This window comes from Pinus tabuliformis, chromosome 9, assembly GCF_031772625.1.
Source record: "Pinus tabuliformis cultivar Carrire ecotype Pingquan chromosome 9, CPIR1, whole genome shotgun sequence".
In the NCBI taxonomy this organism is placed as follows: domain Eukaryota; kingdom Viridiplantae; phylum Streptophyta; class Pinopsida; order Pinales; family Pinaceae; genus Pinus; species Pinus tabuliformis.
Genome location: NC_142307.1, coordinates 1,506,287,224 through 1,506,311,408, shown reverse-complemented (window position 1 = coordinate 1,506,311,408; position 24,185 = coordinate 1,506,287,224). Strand labels below are relative to the sequence as shown.

The 24,185-nt window shown below is 37.6% G+C and overlaps 1 protein-coding gene across 1 annotated transcript; it reads right to left on the bottom strand.

Moving 5' to 3' along the window:
* Positions 1-23,212: 23,212 nt before the first annotated feature.
* Positions 23,213-23,704, bottom strand: LOC149154319 (uncharacterized). The gene has a single exon (XM_089444112.1). The coding sequence runs from the start codon at positions 23,702-23,704 to the stop codon at positions 23,213-23,215; it is 492 nt and encodes a 163-aa protein (XP_089300238.1).
* Between the last annotated feature and the right edge of the window lie 481 nt (positions 23,705-24,185).

Genomic DNA, 24,185 nt, shown 5'->3' with positions numbered 1-24,185 from the left:
TCTTTTTGTATTGACGAGTGCTAAGAAGAAAACTAAAATTGAAAAGTTAAGAACTAATTTTTGTGAGCTGCAAAGTGAAGCCACTTGTTGGTCAACACCTAAAACACCTTGTCATGAAAGACTTTGTCACCTTTGCAATACTAAGAGCCTCAGAGATGAAAAACACTTTCCCTTAGATTGTCATGCTCTCACTCATATCCATGTAGCTTCCATATTAGCTTCCACGCCATCCATCTTAGCTTCCATAACTTTTTTTAAACCATCCAGTTTAGCTTTTGTTACGTTTTGTGAGAGTGAAATTTGTTGCACTTGGTCTCGTAATTTTGATATATCATGTTGCATTTATTCCTCTTCTTCATGAGTCATGGTAGAGATTTCAGGTTTCTTACTAGGTGTTCCAATTTTCTTTCTCTAGGGCATCAATTAATGATAGTTATTCTTCACTATTCCCTTTGAATCACATCAAACAAATTTTTCAAATCAAACTTATGCAAATTAAAAAAAAAACTACAGACCTTTTTTCTCTTTGTAGGAGAGTGATATTAAATCTATTGTATCTCTATAATTTTAGATCTCCAAGGTGTGAAATTGTGGCTTGTGGTAGCCCTCCAAGTCCTCTTTATAACCTCATCAATCTTATCAATATTGGATTCTTCAAGAAACAGTTATGCTAAATCTCCCACGATGACCTGATTATAGACTGGTTTAGTAGAGAGAACTTGTATGACCTTCCATATGTCACTATTTTGACCTTCAGACCTGAAAACAATATAAAGAAAACTGCAGTTTGTTCCATTTCTATAAGTTCTTACAAAATTTCCGTCTAATGCTCATAGAGAACGTTATGATGATTTTCGCAAGGTCACATGTTTGGGATGTAATTCGGGAGCCTGCAAAAACCCCAACTTCCTTGGATCATATCTCCGAAATGATAGTGATGCAAAATCTAAAATTTAGACCCGAGGTTCATCAAGATTTTGTTTCAAATTGGTTTTAATTTCAACTTATGAAACTTCGTAGAAAGAAATTTATAGTGAACATTCCATGATGACCTATTTGGAGCAGCAAAACCCTATAATACAAAGCCTCTGATACCAAATGTTGTGCAACTAGCTCACAAAATAGAAGAAAAGGTAGATTAACGACTTCAAAATCAACTTCTTCAAGGCGGAAACCTCCTTTACATTACAAAAATGAACAATTCTTGGATGATACAAATGACAAGGCCTCCTTTGTATATATAAGAGTCTATGGGGTCACAATATAATTAGAGCCGACATAACAATAATATTCTAAGGGCACAACAATAAAAATAGTGGGGCACAATATTAATAGTATGGGGACTACATCGGCACAACAATACAATAAGGGTCTAGCAGTAATAGAAATAAGGGGCTACACTAGTAGTATAGGGACCTAACAATGGCACTCTTTATTGTATCATCATGGTCCATCCTACACCTTTTCTAATATGGACTTCTATCTACCCCACTAGTATTTTCTTCTTGTCTGTCTCCATGACTGGTCCCCAGCTACCCATGTTTCTATAAATATGAAAACCTTTGAAGAATAAATGCATTAACCTCATCCTGATTTTCTTGATCTTTTGTAAGAATTTATTGTGCTTTAGTCAACCGCTCATTATGAACTTTACAACTTCTAAGATCTTCCCTTAGACCTCTTAATGTATTTGCTATATCAGGAGAGTCTTCCTCTCCCTACTGCTCTACTATTTTCTCCCATTCCACTGCTTTCTTTTATGGCCTATGCGGAGAGTCATATGAACTATAGTCAACAACTCTGCTCTTCATCTCTTGGCCTTCTATGTTCTTGCAATATAACATTATTGGATAAACCAATTAATATGAGTAATCAAAATCATAACCTCAATTTACTTCTGGTGAGGCTATTACAACTGCATAGGTCAATCCAGATTAGCACGATGCATAATGTCATTGACATATCAGTTAATTCATGAATCAAGATGATAATACAAAGCTATAACACCATCATGTATATCGATATAAAAAATAAAAAATAACTGACGTGCATGCATGGTAAACATATAGATCTTCATAAAAATTTGCATTTACCCCGACGTCCAGTGATATGAACTCACTCTTATACCACTTTGTAACACCCCACCCCACATTTACCCACTTCTATTTAATTACTAGGATAAACATGAGTTGAGAGTTACTAAGCATGACCCAACTTCTAAGATGGAGTTGTGGAAATGGGGTCCACTTGGCCATAATTAACTGGAAACACCCACATACACATGACGACACCACTATCAGCCTATCTTTCCCTGGTGATCATTTTCCCTAAGCTTAGACAAATCCTTTAGCTAGATTTTTTCTTAGGCGCATGCATGAAGGCTCGTCAATGCGCCTAGAGGCTTCCAACTAGATGCATAAACCATCCTTAGTGTAGTGGTTAAAATTCCCCAGTTTTGACAGTGTCACTATCGACTTTGTTATGGAATTTTAGGGTCAACATTCAAGCCAACTGCCTAGATTTTTCCAGAACTTTGTCAATAGTATCTACAAGTATTCATGCTTAGTTCTTATTCTATATTGTGACTCATAGTTTGCCGAAAAATAACATTCATTTTTACAAAGTCTTGATGAGTATGGTACTTGTAGGTCATGAATGTATAATTTGCTCATTGTTTTGAGTAGTTTCATTAGTTGTTCATCAAGCAAGGTTGATTCCCTCTCATACTAACTGCAATAAAATCATAGATTCTCTCATGCATCCATATAAATTATCGAAGAGCCTGTCAAACCATAAAACAGGTCAATAAAAAGAGCACTTCATAGAACAAGAAATAAACTATGCATGTAACATACACTTACCTAGTAAATCCTATAAAAAAATAGTTACACAATAAACACATTAAACCAAAAATTGTGCTCATTTATATTCATTAAATAATAACGCATATTAACATATGCATAGTACCAACCAAGGCAGCAACTTCCACGTTCCACCTGATCATAGATTAGGTTGAACCAATTCTTCCTTTCTTCCCAATAACCCTTATGCCATATTCTAAGCATGAATTTGGGATTACATGGATAAAGAAAAACATAATCAAATATGGAAACCAGAGGAAAAGCACCTCCACCCTCAAATGATAGTGATTTCCCCTAACATCAAGTCCAGAAATCACCAAAACCAATACAAGCATAGATGCCTCAGAATTTCTTCACCATACCTAGAGATTTTTCCTGTGTCCACCCACCTATCAAGGACTCACCCAGAGAAAACAATCTCCACCATCAACCCCTGGTATTTTTCCTAAGACCACCTCAACTAGGATGCAAAATCTACTGGCATCCAAAGCTCAACCAAACTGGGAACCAACTACATCATGGCTATCTAAGAAATGACATAAGACAAGGTTGTACATGACTGTAAATTAGGGAAAATCTCCATGCCAATGATAGAAAAAACGACTAGTAAACCAATGCATGAACCATGCTTTCAAATCCCAACAATATAACCAAACATGCACACTGTTACCTAAAAAATCCTCCTGTTGGCTACTCCTTTCCTTTTTTCTTTACTACTCTTTCTAGTTGTTGTTCAAACCTTCTACTTGGTTGCAACTCAACGTATTGTTGTATTGATTTCTTTTCTTGCTTGTCTCTTGCTTGTGTCCAAGTGCTATAGTGCTCTCCTGCCCTTTTTCCAAAGAGTGACAATGCTAGAATGTTCTCTCTCTCTTTTTCTTTTTATTTTTCTTCAATTGTCTCCTTGCATGCATATTATTTTACTATTTTTATCCTTTTCTTGAATCTTCCTCCTCCCCACTTGTTGAAGTGTAATTTCTTTCATTTTCCTCAATTTCTTTTTAATTTTTTCCTCGTGTCATTTCTGTCTTGTAATAACTAATTCACCATTTATTTCCTTTTGATTCCTTTCAATGCCAATTTCCATATCTAATAAATAATTAACCACAATTGGATCCCAATGTAATGTTTTTCCCCTCATTCAACTTGGAATATGTGTCTAACCACCTTGGTTTCTTTTTTTCATTTATAATGTCTATACATTGTTTATTTACATAGCAATCTAACACGGGGCTATTACAAATCCCTAGAAGATGAAGTGTGAAATGTTTTGGAGGCCTTGAGATGGTTGGCATGCTCCCTAGGGGCCCAATATTTGCGTATAATCTACGTTTCGGGTACACAATATCTTGTTGGAAAGAATCATTTTAGGATTACTACTTTCAATTGGGGACATGGAATTACATGGCCATACTTAGCCCCGTAAATTTCCAAGAAAAATTTATTGGGGCCTCAAAATAACCCCATAAATTTTTGATCCAAATATCCACAGAAAAATTGCCAAGAAGATAGATAACCATTGAATCAATGGAAGAGATGGGTGGCCATTGATATGAAACTAGATCCCTCCCTACCCCTTATGATGTAGTGGTGTACATTGAATTAATTTCCCTCATCAAATAGGGAAATTTACCTCGAAGGAGAAGTTAGCTTACCTTGGAGACCATGTAGAGTTGTATATTCTATTTGTGGGTATAATTCACCATTTTTTCAGGACTCAATCCACTATAGCTTATTCAATGAAGTTATGATTGATTTATATGGGGGGTCCAAAGAAATTTATTTCAATTGAGATAACTGAAGCCCTTCTATTTTCCAAAGAAATGCAAAATGAACCCAAACATGTTCAAAGAGAAATAGTGGGGGATGAGGACATTACAATAAGAATTAAGAGAATTCACACTTCTCTTGGATGCTTGAAAGAGTAAAAGGAAAATCCACTGCAATCATTTCCAAAACACCACACATATATAGATTCAAAGACAATGTCACTAATGGAATCAATTAACCTTTTGATATAATTAGTTTAATGCCAATTGCATGTTGATATGGATCAAAATAAAGACATTTTTAAGCTTAAGGAAATTATTTTTGTCGCATACAAATCCAAAAACATGGAAACAATATAAATTAGACAATTCAATTTCACAACAACTTTGAAATAAATAAATAAAAATTTATTATAAAAATTAAAAATTCAAAAAAATAAAAAGAGAGGAAATCAAAATATTTCAAAATCTCTTTTTCTTTTTTAAATAAAAATGATTAATATAAACAAACTATTGCTAAAAAAAATGGCTGAGCACAAAACATCGAAAACCGGAGCAGGGAGGGACAACAAAAATTTATTATAAAAATTAAAAATTCAAAAAAATAAAAAGAGAGGAAATCAAAATATTTCAAAATCTCTTTTTCTTTTTTAAATAAAAATGCTTAATATAAACAAACTATTGCTAAAAAAAATTTGGCTGAGCACAAAACATCGAAAACCGGAGCAGGGAGGGAAAAGAAGAGGGTTTAGTCCTTCCCCTCGCCCATGTTGAAGAACTCTAGCTTTCTCACCATTACAATCCAAAAACATTGAATGAACAAACTTTTCCGACAAATTTTCTTTTGATCAAACTATCGATTTTTTCGTCATATTTTATGCTTAGTCCCCGAGTCGTGATCAAACTAAATTTTTGCAGCCGACCATATGCGACTTTTCAAAACCCTAGGAATTGTAATTGTTGTCTGTTACCACCCATGTTATTCACAATTTTTATCGTACAACTAAAACAAGGGAACATGTTGACAGGGACAGGGCGGCCTGGACACGGAGAGAAATAATGACCATTCACGTATTCAAAGTGGAGCACTATAACTTTCAAAAGTTTTCCATTTAAGAATTTTATGGTTATCCTCCGATTTTTTCTCTGTACTTTCAAATATGCCGTGGGAACGCATATACAATTTACGGCTACGACTGAACACGTGAAAAAACGAACAGAAGTGGCATGTAACAACGTTCTAGGGTTGCTTCGTCGAGATCTGTGGGGAAATATTACGTACCATAGAGCGGAGAGTGAACTTTGCATTTGAACTAGCAGGGTCAACAGGAACACCCAGCAAACATTTTCTAATTACTAGTGTAGCAAACAAGTTTTTTCTCTAATCCCAAATTTGATAAATATAGAAATTTTAAATATGATCAAAATTTCGTTGGGTATAAAATGGTCTCATATCTTCCGAGATTTTCCTCATGCTCAATGGATTCCGAGGTATTATATCCTCGGAGGATTCGCTCCAATTGAAGGGATCGGACAATCGAAATTGGATGAATCTTTAGAATTTATAAGAAATTCAACTTGAAAATCGATATGGATTGGGATTTGAAACGATGAGATTTGTTGCTGTTGGGATCATCTAGCAGTGATCCTTTATGGTCACTCGAAAGCCGTCGTGCAGGCAACCAGGATTTGTACAAAAGCAAAATTTTGGAAAATAGAAGGGTTATGGCTATCTCAATTGAAATAAATTTGAAGTCAATGAATACATTTAAAAAATATCTGGAAATTATAATTATAATTATATATATGTATGTATATATAATTTTAACTATGATAACTATTATTAATAGGGATTATTTTCATTATTAGTCTAATTAGAAGGATTTTTTGAGGTTCCAAGGCTTATTATGAGCTTGAAAACAATTGTAAGTCTAGTGATTTTTGGGTTTGAATTAAAAAATATTCTTCTTCTAGACTCTAGTCAATCATGGAGGTAGATAAAGCTGATCTAAAAGCAATTTATAACCTACAACCTAAAGATTAATGAAAATAGTCTTTATCCTATTGTCTTGATTGAATTTAATCTTTCCCCCAATGAGAGCATGGCTATGTAGAAGAACAAGCTTTACCACATGGATGCCAAAAGGTTCCCCAAAATTGCTTCTAGTCAAAACCCCCACTTTAGGCTGGGGATCACACAAGGATGCCATTCTTAGCTTTATGACATGGATGCCAAGAGGTTCCGCAAGATTTCTTCTAGTCAAAACCCCACCTTAGGTTCAAGCAAGATGACACAAGGCTGCCCATTCTTTGCTCAACCATTAAGATGTTTAGGAGATCATTTTGGAAAAGAATAATAATATTAAAAATAACCTTACTTCAAAATTAAAGAATAAGTTGTGGGATGATAAGGAGCTAGAGGGGAAAAGGAAGCTAACAAATTATAAGAAGTGACCAAGCTCAGTCTTGCTAAAGATAATATCTTTTTGTATTGACGAGTGCTAAGAAGAAAACTAAAATTGCAAAGATAAGAACTAATTTTTGTGAGCTTCAAAGTGAAGCCAACTAAAATTGCAAAGATAAGAACTAATTTTTGTGAGCTTCAAAGTGAAGCCACTTGTTGGTCAACACCTAAAACACCTTGTCATGAAAGATTTTGTCACCTTTGCAATACTAAGAGCCTCGGAGATGAAAAACACTTTCGCTTAGATTGTCATGCTCTCACTCACATCCATTCTCATTTTCATAACATTTACCACATTAGCAACCTTCTTGACTTGTTAACTTAACAAAACTATAGTATTCTTTCCTTTTTTATCAAATAAATAAAATATTAAAATCTCAAAACCACATTAATCTCAGTAAAAAATAATCATCTACATATATATAATTAATATAAATGATCTATTTCAATATATATATTTTAAATTTTACATTTTCAAAAAAGTAAAACCTTTCTTTCTGTACAATAATGTAATTTGAAAGCAAACTAAACAATATCACATCTTAATATATATTATCTTCACTGTAACTAAGGTTATGAACTCCAAATAAAATAATATATTGTAATAATGTAAAATTATAATAAATTAACTCTTTTGAATTGGTCCACAATTTCAGTACAAGTTACATTGCAGAAAAAGAAACAAAGGAAAAAATAAAAACTTTAAACTGTTTCATTGGGCGCACATTTAAACGTGGAATCTTTCCAGACTAGGTTACGCGAAGTTCACACAACTCACCACATGAATCCAATAGCGCCCTCGTTACCGATGTACTATTTGTAATTAACGACACGTTTATGATGATGACTTCGGAATATTGGTCGTCTTGTGTGTACTCATCCTCCGACCATTGGGTTATAAATAGCTGATTCTTCATAGATTCCTCATATGTTTCAACTCGGGTTTCAACTCCAGTGTCTTGGAACTTTTGTTTTCGCTAATACTGTGGGCGAAGCAATCGTAATATATGTGATATGCAGATGTTCTAAAAACCGATTTCTTTAGCTTTGAAGATAATCTACGTCACAGCTTGTTCCGCGGCACAAATGTCGTCCACACCTGCATGCGCTGCTTGCAAAATACAGAGAAAAAAGTGTTCAGAAGAATGCACACTGGCGCCATATTTTCCTCCAGACTCTACCGACGAGTTCCTGCTACTATGCAGAGTTTTCGGTAATGGCCACGTCGTCAAACTACTCAAGGTTCGTTCCCTTGTGCCAATGAAATTTTGGTATTTAGGTCTTTGATACAGCACACCAAGCAATATATTAATGTTAATTTCACATAGAAGCGTTCACAGAAGTGAGCTGATGGTTCATAGTAAGTAATAAGCGGCCTGCGATCAAGCTTCTCATCCCTGGGGTCAGATCTCCACAAGCTCTTGAGCTCCCATCCACTACGGAGAATCTCTTCGGATCTCATATATTTAATATTCATGAATTTTATTGATTTGGAGAGGTTGTCAGACTTACAGGCGTATATGTGGATTTATGATATTTGATATTCATTATTTTTATTTTATCTGATTTGAGATGCTGTAATATTTAGTCTCCAATATGGGAAGGATTGTGCAAAGTTTATATTTACTGTTATTTTAAAATTATTACATAGAAATTAATCTTAAACTTGGATTTATCTGCAGTGGTGAGGATCAATCTTGGATTTTTGTAGTGTAAGGAGTCGTCAAAACTTCTGAGATCAAAAATTTGAGAGTGCAAAATTTAAGGTTTAAATTTTGGACAACTTCCATCTCTATAAAGGTTGGACAAATTGGGGCTTAAAACGAACTATGCTATTTATATATATACACCGTGTCTTATTTCCTTTTAACATACAAGAAAAAAAGCCACATTGGTTATACTAATTTTTTCTTTCTTAAAATATGTAAATAATTGATGTGGAAATGTTTTTCTTAAAAATTTATTTATATTTTCCATATTAAAAAGTTTTATTTGTAATTAATATATTTCTAAATAGATATTTGGCTCCATTAAAAAGGAAAAATACAAATACAATTACATTATATATAACGAGTATTGAAATATTTTATTTATATATTCTATGGATATTCAAATATATTATTCAAAATAAATTTTGAACATTTTTTCATTAATTTTGAAAAATTACATGTTGTAGATGCTATTAGCATATGTTGTATCCTTCTTGCCACTAAGGGCACTGTCTTGTCAAAAACTTTGTGCTACTTTGTGCTTTCATCACCACGCAGGGTGTTCAGTCATTTTCTGCTATGGAGAAAATAAAAAAGAGTCTGTTTGTATGTCTATCATCTATGGTAGATTCCACATATGCCACGCAGGGCAATGTCTTTGCTGAGAGTATCTGCTTAAATACACTTAAATATATAGCCTGTAAAATATATATAGAGTTTGCCAAGCATGTACATCAAAAATTTACAAAAAAGACAGTAATCAAGGGCTCTCTGCCCTGTAGTAGATTTGATCAATATAAGGCCAGTGGAAGTAGTGATATTCATTTAGACCTCGATGTTCCTGGATCATCCACTCTCATTAGGGAAGTGTCATGGCCTCCTTGGAAAGCCCGTCAGCACAACTGTTTTGTTCCCTGTAAATGTGATTGCATGAGATAATGTTAAACTGTGCCTTGAACAAAATCACTTCCTCCAAAATATTACTGAGTGTGTGAGAGTGACAAACAGTAATATTATTGAACCAATTTACTATGATCTTTGAGTCACCATATATGTTTAGATTCATGCAATTATGACCCAATGAAAAATGCAGAAGATGTCGGAGAGTAATGAGCTCTGCAAAATTGTTTGTTCCTTCGCCCAGTCCCATCTTTACTTTGTAATAATGCTAATCATTTATGTAAAGAATAAAACCACCACCACATCCATGGTGTTGTGCAGCACCATCAAAGTAAGCCCAAGGGAAATTTTTGTCTATAGGTGCTGGATCATGTGGCCTCTGGGGTTGAGGATGATGAGGCTCAGGCAGCTCATTGTATGCAGATATAATGCGGGCTGTGATGTGTGGCCAACAAACAGGTCTGTTATCAAATATAACACGATTCCGAGCCAGCCATAAATGCCAGCTGATGATAAGGGGGAGACATTGTAATTTAGTACCCTGATTTTGATTGCACCAACTTTCCCATGCTCGACCAATATCTTCACCTTCCCAATGCCCAGAGAAATGAATGGATGTAGATATAGTTTTCCATAAATTGACCAAGGAAGTGCATTTAAGAAATAAATGTAGAGTTGATTCAGAAAAATTCTTGCATAAGGCACACCAATGAGGGCCATGAAAGGATCGATGGGTGAGAGACTCTCCAGTGGGGACTTTATTTTTGAGAATACACCAAAAGAATAGCCTGGTTCTTGGTGGCGATGTTAATTTCCATATACTCTTCCACCAAAAAAAGGTCTACTCCGACTATTTGTGAGATATCAGGTTGAGTTATCCAGTATTTGGAGAATATATGCCATTCTCAGCTAGACACCAGACAAGTTCATCAGGTCCATCTTTAATCCTGTTATGAGATTCACATAATGCATTAATGTATTCTTGCCATTCTTGTTGCCATAGAGGAGGAATATCAAGCTACTAGGCAGATTTCCATCCTTGAGAGAAAATGTTAGTGTTCTGCAGGTCCACGATGTGTGCTATAACCTTGATCTCATGAGAATGTAGATGATGAATGAGATCTCGTGACAGCCAAAATCTACCACCACGTCTGCTCCAGGGATCCAATCCAATGCGAGCCTTTGATCCATCGTTTATTCTCCAAACGAGGTTGTCCCTGATGCTAGGCAGGGAGTGTAGGAGATCTTTCCATAAAGATGAAATACCAGTTTTGGGCTAGCTCGGCAAATGAACTCAATCCATGATTTGTTGTGGCCAAATACACTTATGATATGACGTTGAAGTCCATAGATTCTGTCCAGTCAGAAGAGTCCAACCCATTTTTGTAGCCAGGGCTTGTGCAAAGAGGGAGGTCTTTTAGGCCCCAACCTCCCCATTTTTTAGGCAAGGCTATCTTATTCCAGCTAACCCAGGCGAAAATCTTTTTGTCTTCGTGGCCATTCCAAAGATATCTGTTACAAAGTTATGGAAATCGGGCCAAAATGTTCCTGGGGATCCATGGGAGTGCCATCCAAAATACAGGGGTGGCCTCAAGAACTGATTTGATAAGTACTAATCTGCCTGCCCTAGATAAGTATCTATGACTCCAGATTGAAAGCCTTTTTTCCAGTTTGGTGACAAGCCAAACCCAATCTACAATTTTCTGATTAAGAGGCTTTATCCAGAAACCCAAGTATTTGAAACCCCTGTCCAGGGGTATGATACAATAAGGGAAATGGTGTTGTGCAAGTTGTGACTCCGGGATGGAAGTGAGGGCTAAGGTAATGGTAGATTTTGCATGATTTTCCTGCATACTAGTAGCTCACGAAAAGAGGGACAAAATTTTGGAGAAACTGAGAGAGTCTCTAATGCTTCCATCCAGGAAAATGAGAACGTCATCAACAAATAGTAGGTGAGTAAGAAAACAGGAGTCAGTTATCTTAAGGCCCCGAAGGCTGCCATCTCTTTCGGTAGAAGCTAGCAAACGACTAAGCCCATCCATGAAAATCAAGAAGGGAAGGGGGGAGAGAGGGCAACCTTGTCTAAACCCCCTCTTAGCATGAAAGAAATGGGAGGTTGATCCATGGATGAGAACACTGTAGGTAGGGGAGGTAATACAGGCCATAGTCCAAGTGATGAAGTCATGGGGAAAACCCAGGTGAATGAGAAGCATCTTAATGTAGAGCCAGCTAACACGATCGAAGGCTTTTTCCAAATCGATCTTTAGGATAATGCCCTTTAGGAGTTTTATCCAGATCGAGTGGATGGCCTCTTGGGCGGAGCCAATGGCTTCATGTATCTGGCAGTGCTCAAGGAATGAGAATTGTTGGGGGGCAATATGTCGGGATAAAATGGGGCGGATATGATTAGCAATGACCTTGGAGATGATTTTGTACAGATAATTTCATAAGGAAATAGGCCTGTAGTCATTGAAAGAGGAAGTTGTATCGGATTTTGGAATGAGGGCTATAAAGGTCGAATTAATAGCATTATATAGAGATCCAGACATTCTACATTCTTCCACAACTTTCAACAGATCATTCCCAAAAATTTCATAGAATGCAAGATAGAATTCTATGGTCCACCCATCTGGTCGAGGGCTCTTGTCCATTTCGAACGATTTCAACGTTCCTTGCACTTTGGCTGCAGTAACAGGAGCAGTTAACTCCTCGGCCTCATCATCATTTACAAATCTAGGAAAATTTCCAGCCACATTGATGATATCAGCTAGATTTGACCCTGGGGGGTTTTTGAAGAGATTCCTGAAATGTGAAGTGCCAAGATGGGAGAGTTTGTTAAAAGTATCAGCTACTCCCCCATCAGGTAGGGGTAAGTTCCATATGGTGTTTGATACCTTTCTACCTTTTGCAAAATTCTGAAAGAATCTTGTGTTGTCATCACCTGCTTTTAACCATATAGCTCTGCTTCTGAGGCGCCAAGATTCCTCTCTCTCCTTCAAGATCCTAGCCTTTTGGTTTTCTAGCTCAATCAAGTGAGTTTTCTTGTCTGCTAAAACAAAACCCCGGTTTCAATCATCAAGCAATGTGCTCAGCTCAGATTCAATATGTGTTAATAGTGATTCCTCCCTCTTATGTTTCTCTTTTGCCCATTTTATAGATAGATGCTTTAGCTGAGTCAGGTTGTGACAGAAACCCTTAGTTAAGGAATCAAATATATCAATTAGGTTGGAAGCCTAGTATTCTGAGACCATGTTAATGTACTCAAGGTCCTGTAAGCGCTCAAATCTGCCTCAGGCTGAGGAAGGCAAAACTCAAGGCCACATCAAACCAAGCTTAGCCTCGTAGCTAGCTCTACGAGGACAGGAGAGGGCTCTCTCCGGGTCTATCTCGGCAAAAGGTCTTCAAAGGGGCTGAGATGACTCAAAATTAATACTGATTTTAGGCTAGTAAATAGATAGGAAAGTTTGATTCAGATTTTTGAGTTTTTTGTTGGAGAAACGGGAAAACCAATTTTGGGTCCGAGGATTGAGGTCAGATCTTTGCAGAATTCGAGTTGGGGCGAGGTAGGAAATAGTCTTGATGCATTTGATTAGGTGTATGGATGGATCAGAATGACATGGAGCTGAAGAGGGCAAAGGAGAACATGGATCCTCTCCAAACTGGCGGAAACATGTAAAACTAAACAAATTTAAAGGAAGAGCACTGTGAACAATGAATTCAACCTCATTTACTCATTCATTTAGTTTCAGAAGCATAAGAAGGAATGGCATACATGTAAACATGAATAAACTTACAATAACTGAGAAAAAAAACCATCAAGAACTGAAAGCCACAAGAATCCCAATAGGTGCTGCAAAATCTTTGATCTTTCCTTAGCCAAAATATGAAAAATATGTACAATAGAGTGCCAAAATATTCCCAAGAGTCCAACCCTATACCAAAATCCAACCCCTACACTATGAAATTCATAGAATATATACATTTTCTCATCCTTATACTAAGGGATTGAGCTCAACCATTTTCTTCAAAATAGAATTAGTTACATTAAACTTGGGCCGAATTTCTGAAAATAGGTGTTGAAGATGAACTCGTATCTCCTAAACCATAACACCTGTTGTAAACCTGAAAGAGGTTTTTGTAGATACGGTAGTTCTGGAGAAAAACCTCTCTCAAATTTGGGAAATTCGTTTCCATTAGCTCGTAATCTGTTCCACAAAATCATCTCTAAAACAGAAAATCATTAAAAATTTAATTCTGTGAAAATGAGCTGTAAAGATCTAGTCACACATCCCAATAAATGGCACCTGTGAATAAACTGAAAGAGGTTTTTGTTATACGGCTCGTGCTCAACAAAAACCTCCTTGGGTTTTGCAAAATTATTTTCCATCTTCTGTAAAATGGTCCGGCACTAAAATGACTAAAACAGTAAAAAATATGAAAATTTTGCTTTGTTTTAATATAAGCTCCAAATATCACTGTATATCTCCCACATAGTAGTACCTGTGCATAAAATGAAGGAGGTTTTTGTTATTTGGTATGTGATGAACAAAAGAATCTCTCACTTTAAAAAAAATTCCTTACCATTCTTTTAGAAACTTATTTTGAACTAAACTTGACATTGTGTGCAGCAACTGACCTCAAAACATGCATAACCAAGAATCACTCATTCATTTCTTCTAATCCAGGAACTGGTTACGGGAGTGTGATATGCCATTGGAAATATTTTTCCGAGATCCTTCTGATAGAAACACTTGTGACATGTTTTGTGCTGAACATCATGTGCAAAACATATAACAAAACCAGACATAGTAAGAGCTCATGTTGATCCCTGGTGACAGGCTGCAAAGACTGGAACTAACATCGGCTCCAATGGGGATGGTAGCTCCTTGGAGGTGCCAAGAACTACAGATCTCTGGAAAGTAGACAGTGCCTCTTTCATTGGGCATGGATGGTCAAACAACTGCAAACCCAAAACAACTCATACCAATCCAAAAACATATACATGCTGCAACATGTACATAAACAAATACCGCAAACTGAAATGCTGCCTCGGGCAGCTTATTTATGTACAAATCTAACCTACTTTGCTGCAAAATTTATAGATGAGGTAATGTTGTAATGCCATATCAACCAATCAATTAAATCTGAGAAGAATGTTGCTTGAGAGTGCTTCAACCAGATCACAGATGCAATTGCTTGCAGCCCTACATGCACATAACGAGTCTGGTTGTGTAAAAGAAAATTTGATCTATCATTCAAACTGAAAAAAATTTCCATGTATGTTGCAATAGGATCAAAGAAACCAGACTCTGTTTGCTACCCTAATTCCTCAACATATACCTCCAACTACAAACTGCCAATGCAAACATCTACGGGCAGATCTATTGTTTCTTGTTTCGAAGGAGGAAGAGTTTCCAAGAACTTTATGGGATCTCGGAAATCATATGATTGGATCTAATTATTTAAACAATGAATATCCTTCTCAATTCTTTCAAAAATTAACTCACAGACACCCATTTTAGCTTCAACAGGAAACTTTAGAGATTTTAAACATTGAAGCACGACACTGAAAAATCTTTCATTAATTTCAAAATCTGCTAACTAATCTCTAATTTCTTTTACAACTTCACACAGTGCAGGGTTTGCCACATACCCTACCTTTGCATGAATGGATAAGTGAGCACTGGAATCTCTGGATCAAGCTGGAGTTTCCAGGTGAATGTCTCAGCCTTCATATGTGTCTGACCATTGTCCACCATCAACAATCAGATTTGAACTTGATACATGTACTGGGGCAATTAACAAGTTAGATGTCACGATTACAAGCTAGACCAGAGATTGACTGAAGCAACGTTTATCTACATTCGCTTATGCTTAGCAAAAGCGTTTCGAAGGCTACCTGGCATGACTTCAGACTCCTAAGACTCATCAAACAAACACATCAACCAGAAAACAATAAAAAATTTCTCCCCAGTATGGGCGCCACTATGTTAGCGCTCAAATCTGCCTCAGGCTGAGGAAGGCAAAACTCAAGGCCACATCAAACGAAGCTCAGCCTCGCAGCTAGCCCTACGAGGACAGGAGAGGGTTCTCTCCGGGTGTATCTCGGCAAAAGGTCTTCAAAGGGGCTGAGATGACTCAAAATTAATACTGATTTTAGGCTAGTAAAGAGATAGGAAATTTTGATTCAGATTTTTGAGTTTTTGTCGGAGAAACGGGAAAACCAATTTTGGGTCCGGGGATTGAGGTCGGATCTTTGCAGATTTCGAGTTGGGGTGAGGTAGGCAATAGTATTGATGTCTTTGATTAGGTGTATGGATGGATCAGAACGACAAGGAGCTGAAGAGGGCAGAGGAGAACATGAATCCTCTCCAAACTGGCGAAAACATGTAAAACTAAACAAATTTAAAGGCCAAGCACTGTAAACAATGGATTCAACCTCATTTACTCATTCATTTAGTTTCACAAGCATAAGAAGGGAATGGAATACATTTAAGCATGAATAAACTTACAATAACTGAGAGATAACACCATCAAGAACTGAAAGCCACAAGAATCCCAATAGGCGTTGCAAAACCTCTGATCTCTCCTTAGCCAAAATAGGAAAAATATGTACAATAGTGTGCCAAAATCTTCCCAACAGTCCAACTCTCTACCAAAATCCAACCCCTACACTATGAAATTCATATAATATATACATTTTCTCATCCTTGTACTAAGGGATTGAGCTCAAACATTTTCTTCAAAATAGAATTAGTTACATTAAACTTGGGCCGAATTTATGAAAATAGGTGCTAAAGATGAACTCGTATCTCCCAAACCATAACACCTGTTGTAAAAATGAAAGAGGTTTTTGTAGATAAGGTAGTGCGGGAGAAAAAAATCTCTCAAATTTGGGAAATTCGTTTCCATTAGCTCGTAATCTGTTCCACAAAATCATATCTAAAACAGAAAATCATTAAAAATTTAACTCTGTGAAAATGAGCTGTAAATATCTAGTCACACATCCCAATCCATGACACCTGTGAATAAACTGAAAGAGTGTTTTGTTATATGGCTTGTGCTTAACAAAAACCTCCTTGGGTTTTCCAAAATTACTTTCCATCTGCTGTAAAATGGTCCCGCACTAAAATGACTAAAACAGTAAAAAAATATGAAAAATTTGCTTTGTTTTAATATAAGCTCCAAATATCACTATATATCTCCCACATAGTAGCACCTTTGCATAAACTGAAGGAGATTTTTGTTATTTGGTATGTGATGAACAAAAACCTATCTCACTTTTAAAAAATTCCTTATCATTCTTTTAGAAACTGATTTTGAACTAAACTTGTCATTATGTGCAACAACTGACCTCAAAACATGCATAACCAAGAACCACTCATTCATTTCTTCTAATCCAGGAACTGGTTACGGGAGTGTTATATACCATTGGAAAGATTTTTCTGAGATCCTTCTGATAGAAACACCTGTGACATGTTTTGTGCTGAACATCATGTGCAAAACATATAACAAAACGAGACATAGTAAGAGCTCATGTTGATCCCTGGTGACAGGCTGCGAAGACTGGAACTAACATCGGCTCCAATGGGGATGGTATCTCCTTGGAGGTTCCAAGAACTACAGATCTCTGGAAAGTAGATGGTGCCTCTTTCATTGGGCATGGATGGTCAAACAACTGCAAACCCAAAACAACTCATACCAATCCAAAAACATATACGTGCTGCAACATGTACATAAACAAATACCGCAAACTGAAATGCTGCCTCGGGCAACTTATTTACATCTTGAATCTGCCTCAGGCTAAGAACGGAAAAAATCAAGGCAACATCAAACCAAGCTCAACCTCGTAGCTAGCCCTACGAGGATAGGAGAGGGCTCTCTCTGGGTCTATCTCGGCAAAAGGTCTTCAAAAGGGCTGAGATGACTTAAAATTAATACTGATTTTAGGCTAGTAAGGAGATAGGAAAGTTTGATTTAGATTTTTGAGTTTTTTGTTGGAGAAACGGGAAAACCAATTCTGGGTCCAGGGATTAAGGTCATATGTTTGTAGAATTCGATTTGGGGCGAGGTAGGCAATAGCCTTGATGCCTTTTATCAGGTGTATGGATGGATCAGGACTACAAGGAGCTGAAGAGGGCAAAGGAGAACATGGATACTCTCCAAACTGGCGAAAACATGTAAAACTAAACAAATTTAAAGGAAGAGCACTGCGAACAATGAATTCAACTTCATTTACTCATTCATTTAGTTTCAAAAGCATAAGAAGGAATGGCATACATGTAAATATGAATAAACTTACAATAACTGAGAAAAAACACCATCAAGAACTGAAAGCCACAAGAATCCCAATAGATGCTCCAAAATCTCTGATCTTTCCTTAGCCAAAATATGAAAAATATGTAGAATAGAGTGCCAAAATCTTCCCAAGAGTCCAACCATCTACCAAAATCCAACCCCTACACTATGAAATTCATAGAATATATACATTTTCTCATCCTTGTACTAAGGGATTGAGCTCAACCATTTTCTTCAAAATAGAATTAGTTACATTAAACTTGGGCCGAATTGCTCACAATTGGTGCTGAAGATGAACTCGTATCTCATAAACCCTAACACTTGTTGTAAAAATGAAAGAGGTTTTTGTAGATAAGGTAGCTCTGAAGAAAATTCTCTCTCAAATTTGTGAAATTCGTTTCCATTAGCTCATAATCTGTTCCACAAAATCATCTCTAAAATAGAAAATCATTAAAAATTTAATTCTGTGAAAATGAGCTGTAAAGATCTAGTCTCCCAATCCATGACACCTGTGAATAAACTAAAAGAGGTTTTTATTGTATGGCTCGTGCTTAAAAAAACCTCCTTGGGTTTTGAAAAATTACTTTCCATCTTCTGTAAAATGTTCCCGCACTAAAATGACTAAAACAGTAAAAAATATGAAAAATTTGCTTTGTTTTAATATAAGCTCCAAATATCACTGTATATCTCCCACATAGTAGCACCCGTGCATAAACTGAAGGAGGTTTTTGTTGTTTGGTACGTGATGAACAAAAACCTCTCTCACTTTTAAGACATTCCTTACCATTCTTTTAGAAACTGATTTTGAACTAAACTTGTCATTGTGTGCAGCAAGTGACCTCAAAACATGCATAACCAAGAATCACTCATTCATTTCTTCTAATCCAGGAACCGGTTACGGGAGTGTCATATGCCATTGGAAAAAAATTTCTGAGATCCTTCTGTTAGAAACACCTGTGACATGTTTTGTGCTGAACATCATGTGCAAAACATATAACAAAACCAAACATAGTAAGAGCTCATGTTGATCCCAGGTGACAAGCTGCGAAGACTGGAACTAACATCGGCTCCATTGGGGATGGTAGCTCCTTGGAGGTGCCAAGAACTACAGATCTCTAGAAAGTAGACAGTGCCTCTTTCATTGGGCATGGATGGTCAAACAACTGCAAACCCAAAGCAACTCATACCAATCCAAAAACATATACATGCTGCAACATGTACATAAACAAATACCACAAACTGAGATGCTGCCTCGGGCAGCTTATTTATGTACAAATCTAACCTAATTTGCTGCAAAATTGATAGATCGAGTAATGTTGTAAAGCCATATAAACCAATCAAGTAAATCTGAGAAGAATGCTGCTTGAGAGTGCTTCAACCAGATCACAGATGCAATTGCTTGCAGCCCTACATGCAGATAACGAGTCTAGTTGTGTAAAAGACAATTTGATCTGTCATTCAAACCGAAATTTTTTTCCATGTATGTTGCAATAGGATCAAAGAAACCAGACTCTGTTTGCTACCATAATTCCTCAACATAGAACTCCAACTGCAAACTGCCAATGCAAACATCTACGGGCAGCTCTATTATTTCTTGTTTTGAAGGAGGAAGAGTTTCCAAGAACTTTTTAGGGTCTTGGAAATCATATGACTAGATCTGCTCATTCAAATACTGAATGTCCTTCTCAATTCTTTCAACAACTAACTCACAAAAACCAGTTTTAGCTTCAAGAGGAAGTTTCAGAGCTTTCAACCACTGAAGCAAGGCATTGAAAAAAAACTTCATTAATTTCAAAATCTGCTAACTGATTTCTTACTTCTTTTACAGCTTCACATAGTGTAGGGTTTGCCACATATCCTACCATTGCATGAATGGATCAGCGGGCACTGGAATGTCTAGATCAAGTTGGAGTCGCCAGGTGAATGTTTTAGCCTTCATATGTGTCTGACCATTTTCCACCATCAACAATCAGATTTGAACTTGATACATGTATTGGGGCAATTAACAAGTTAGATGTCATGATTACAAGCTAGACCAGAGATTGACTGAAGCAACGTTTATCTACTACCGCTAATGCAAAGCAAAAGCGTTTCGAAGGCTACCTGGCATAACTTCAGGCTCCGTCTGTAGCTTATAAAACAAATGACATCAACAAGTAAACCATTTGTTCTTCTCCAGTATGGTCGCCACTATGTTAGCGCTCGAATCTGCCTCAGGCTGAAAAAAGAAAAACTCAAGGCAACATCAAACCAAGCTCAGCCTCGTAGCTAGCCCTACAAGGACAGGAGAGGGCTCTCTCCAGGTCTATCTTGGCAAAAGTTCTTCAAAAGGGCTGATATGACTTAAAATTAATACTGATTTTAGGCTAGTAAAGAGATAGGAAAGTTTGATTTAGATTTTTGAGTTTTTTGTTGGAAAAATTGGAAAACCAATTTTGGGTCCGGGGATTAAGGTCAGATATTTGCAGAATTCGAGTTGGGCGAGGTAGGCAATAGTCTTGATGCCTTTGATCAGGTATATGGATGGATCAGAATGAGAAGGAGCTGAAGAGGGCAAAGGAGAACATGGATCCTCTCCAAACTAGCGAAAACATGTAAAACTAAACAAATTTAAAGGAAGAGCACTGTGAACAATGAATTCAACCTCATTTACTCATTCATTTAGTTTCAGAAGCATAATAAGGAATGGCATACATGTAAACATGAATAAACTTACAATAACTGAGAAAAGACACCATGAAGAACTGAAAGCCACAAGAATCCCAACATGTGCTACACAATCTCTGATCTTTCCTTAGCCAAAATATGAAAAATATGTACAATACAGTGCCAAAATCTTCCCAAGAGTCTAACCCTATACCAAAATCCAACCCCTACACTATGAAATTCATATAATATATACATTTTCTCATCCTTGTACTAATGTATTGAGCTCAACCATTTTCTTCAAAATAGAATTAGTTACATTAAACTTGGGTCAAATTTCTGAAAATAGGTTCTGAAGATGAACTCGTATCTCCTAAACCATAATACCTGTTGTAAAACTGAAAGAGGTTTTTGTATATAAGGTATTCTTGGAGAAAACCCTCTCTCGAATTTGGGAAATTCGTTGCCATTAGCTCGTAATCTGTTCCAAAAAATCATCTCTAAAACAGAAAATCATTAAAAATTTAATTCTGTGAAAATGAGTTGTAAAGATCTAGTCACACATCCCAATCCATGACACCTGTGGATAAAATGAAAGAGTTTTTTGTTATATGGCTCGTGCTTAACAAAAACCTCCTTGGGTAGTGCAAAATTACTTTCCATCTGTTGTAAAATGGTCCCGCACTAAAATGACTAAAACAGTAAAAAATATGAAAATTTTGCTTTGTTTTAATATAAGCTCCAAATATCACTATATATCTCACACATAGTAGCACCTGTGCATAAAATGAAGGACATTTTTGTTATCTGGTATGTGATGAACAAAAACCTCTCTCACTTTTAAAAAATTCATTACCATTCTTTTAGAAACTGATTTTGAACTAAACTTGTCATCGTGTGCAACAACTAACCTCAAAACATGTATAACCAAGAATCACTCATTCATTTCTTCTAATCCAGGAACCGGTTACGGGAGTGTGATATGCCGTTGGAAAGATTTTTCCGAGATCCTTCTGATAGAAACACCTGTGAAATGTTTTGTGTTGAACATCATGTGCAAAACATATAACAAAACCAGACATAGTAAGAGCTCATGTTGATCCTTGGTGACAGGCTGCAAAGACTGGAACTAACAGGTCCTGTAGCCAAACATGGTTAAATTTAAATGGGGCTTTTGGTTTAGGATGAGGACCAAACAGCTCTAGATAAATGGGGGAGTGATCTGAGATGCCCCATGAGCCAACCCATAGTTTGTAGTGATGCAATTGCTGCATAAGTGGGACCTTCATCAGAAACTGATCTAATCTTCAAGCAAGTGCAGCTTCGCCCACCCTTCTATTTCGCCAAGTAGGAAGACGATTATTCATGGGAACATCCACCAAATTGTGCTGCTCCAGAAGGTTGGTCATGTATCCTGTAATAGAGTCCACTTGTTCCATTAACCCCCAAGATTCACCAAAACCAAAAGAGAAATTGAAATCTCCTCCCAGGATGATGTGATTAGGGGAAAAAATCGAAAGATCAAGCAGGTGTTGCTAGAAATTTTCCCTCTGATGGCAGGGACCATAAATGTTAATAACCCTTAGGTTAATACCAAGCTCCACAGAAAAATGTCTAAGCCAATGAAACCATGGCCACCCCAGGATGCTAAAACCCTGATGTTGCAAGGATTGTATCCAATGGCAAGGCCCCCTGATCGACCCACAACATCCAATGCCATAAAATTCCAACCAGGAGATATAGAATTTAGTGAGCAGGTGATGAAATCGGCCTCTTCTAGGGTTTCTTGGAGCAAGATAATGTCAGAAGGCTCTACATCAAAAAGTTTGTGCAAGGCTAGTTTCTTGGAGGCACTAGCCATGCCTCTGCAATTGAAAGAGAGACACTTCATGGGGGAACCCTACTCGGGGTGTTCAGTGCTCTAAGAACCCCATCTAGAGTGGATTGTCTGCGAGAGGCGACCTCTGCCCCTGCCCACTTGATGGCTTTAGAGAGGTCAGACTTCCTCCCTCGAGATGAAAGAATGACCGAACCAGGTTGGGTGAGTCCCAAACCAGCAAAGTGTGACACGATATCACCAGATGGAGTACGGGAGTGAAGGTTATAATGGTGAGATGTTGAATTCTAGTTAGATGATGGAGAGGTGGAAGAGGTGGATAGAGAGTGCAAAGATGGTGCGGTGGTGGCAATGGAAGGTGGTGTAGTCATAGAGCAGTGAGCCACAGAAGTGATTATGGAGGATGAAACAAAAGATGAGCAATAAGCAATTGAAGGAGTTAGAGAGGTCAGAGGAATACCTGATGCTTTTGCGGCTTCAGCTGCGGCCCAAGCTCTGGTGGGGGGGGCGATGGCGATCTGTGTACTGCATCCACCATCTTCAGAGAGACGTTGTTGACTGGAGGGATAGGACCTGGAATAGGTGAGTGATTCAGAGCCAGTGAATCAATCCTTGTAGAAGTAGGAGGTGCCTTCGGAGGGTCCTCCGGTTTCTTGATGAGTGGACAGTCTTTAAAATGTGCCCCACTCTGTGACATCTCCTACAGCAGAAGGGAACTCCTTCATAGTCTAGGATCTGAACCCTAGTGTATTTCCCCATTGTAGAGTGATTTTCTCTTCCAATCCCTTGCGAGTATCCAAATGAACTAGAATGCGAGCTAGGGTTCTGTTCTTTGATTGCACAAAAGTTCGATCATGATCCAGGTAGGTGCCTAGGGCATTTCCAATTCTGATGAAAACCTCCTTGCACCAGTACTGCAATGGAAGCCCTGGCAAGCGAACCCAGAGTGGCCCTGCCCCTATTTGCTCCCTCTCTGGGTCAAAGAGGGGACTCCATCTCTTGAGGAGAACCGGAGCCATCTCAATGTGCCAGTACCTTGCAAGGACCAGGTCCATGTAGTTTTCTTTTGCAAAATGTAGGGAAAACCAACCTCTGGGTAAGACCTGCACCTTGGGCAGTTCCTTTAGCATACCTCCCCAAATCTCACGGACCCATAGGGTGAGTCTGGCTGCTGAATATGCTCTGCCTCGAACGTGTCCAACTAGTACAGTGTTTGCCATATATGCAGCTTCCCCAATAGCAGAGGTCTTGCCAAACCAAATGATGATGTCCTTTGTAGTCACCTTCACACACTTTGTCTTCCGCTTCCCAGTACGAGGGGCAGATGGATGATCTGCCAATGGATCAGGTGAACCTTCCAGAGAGGTATGGTTTGCAGGCTTGACTTTTACTACAGGGGTCTCAAAGCATCCCGACGGAGAGTGCGCAGAAAAGGGAGGGTTTGGAGCCTCAGATGCTCGAATATCTTCAGACGGTGCAGAGAAAAAGGTCGAGATGGACGGATGGAGATGGTCTGCCGGTGGATTAGGGTCAAATGAGGGCGAGGGAGGAGTGTTAGTTGTTAGAATATGGAGAGTACCAGGAGATAATGGGGGGCAGTCCAAAGCAGGAGATTCGATAGAAAGCGACCCGATAAACAGAGGAGTTGTACAGTGCCCCGGAAAGGAAACCACCGGCGCAGAAATTGATGGAGCAGGATCG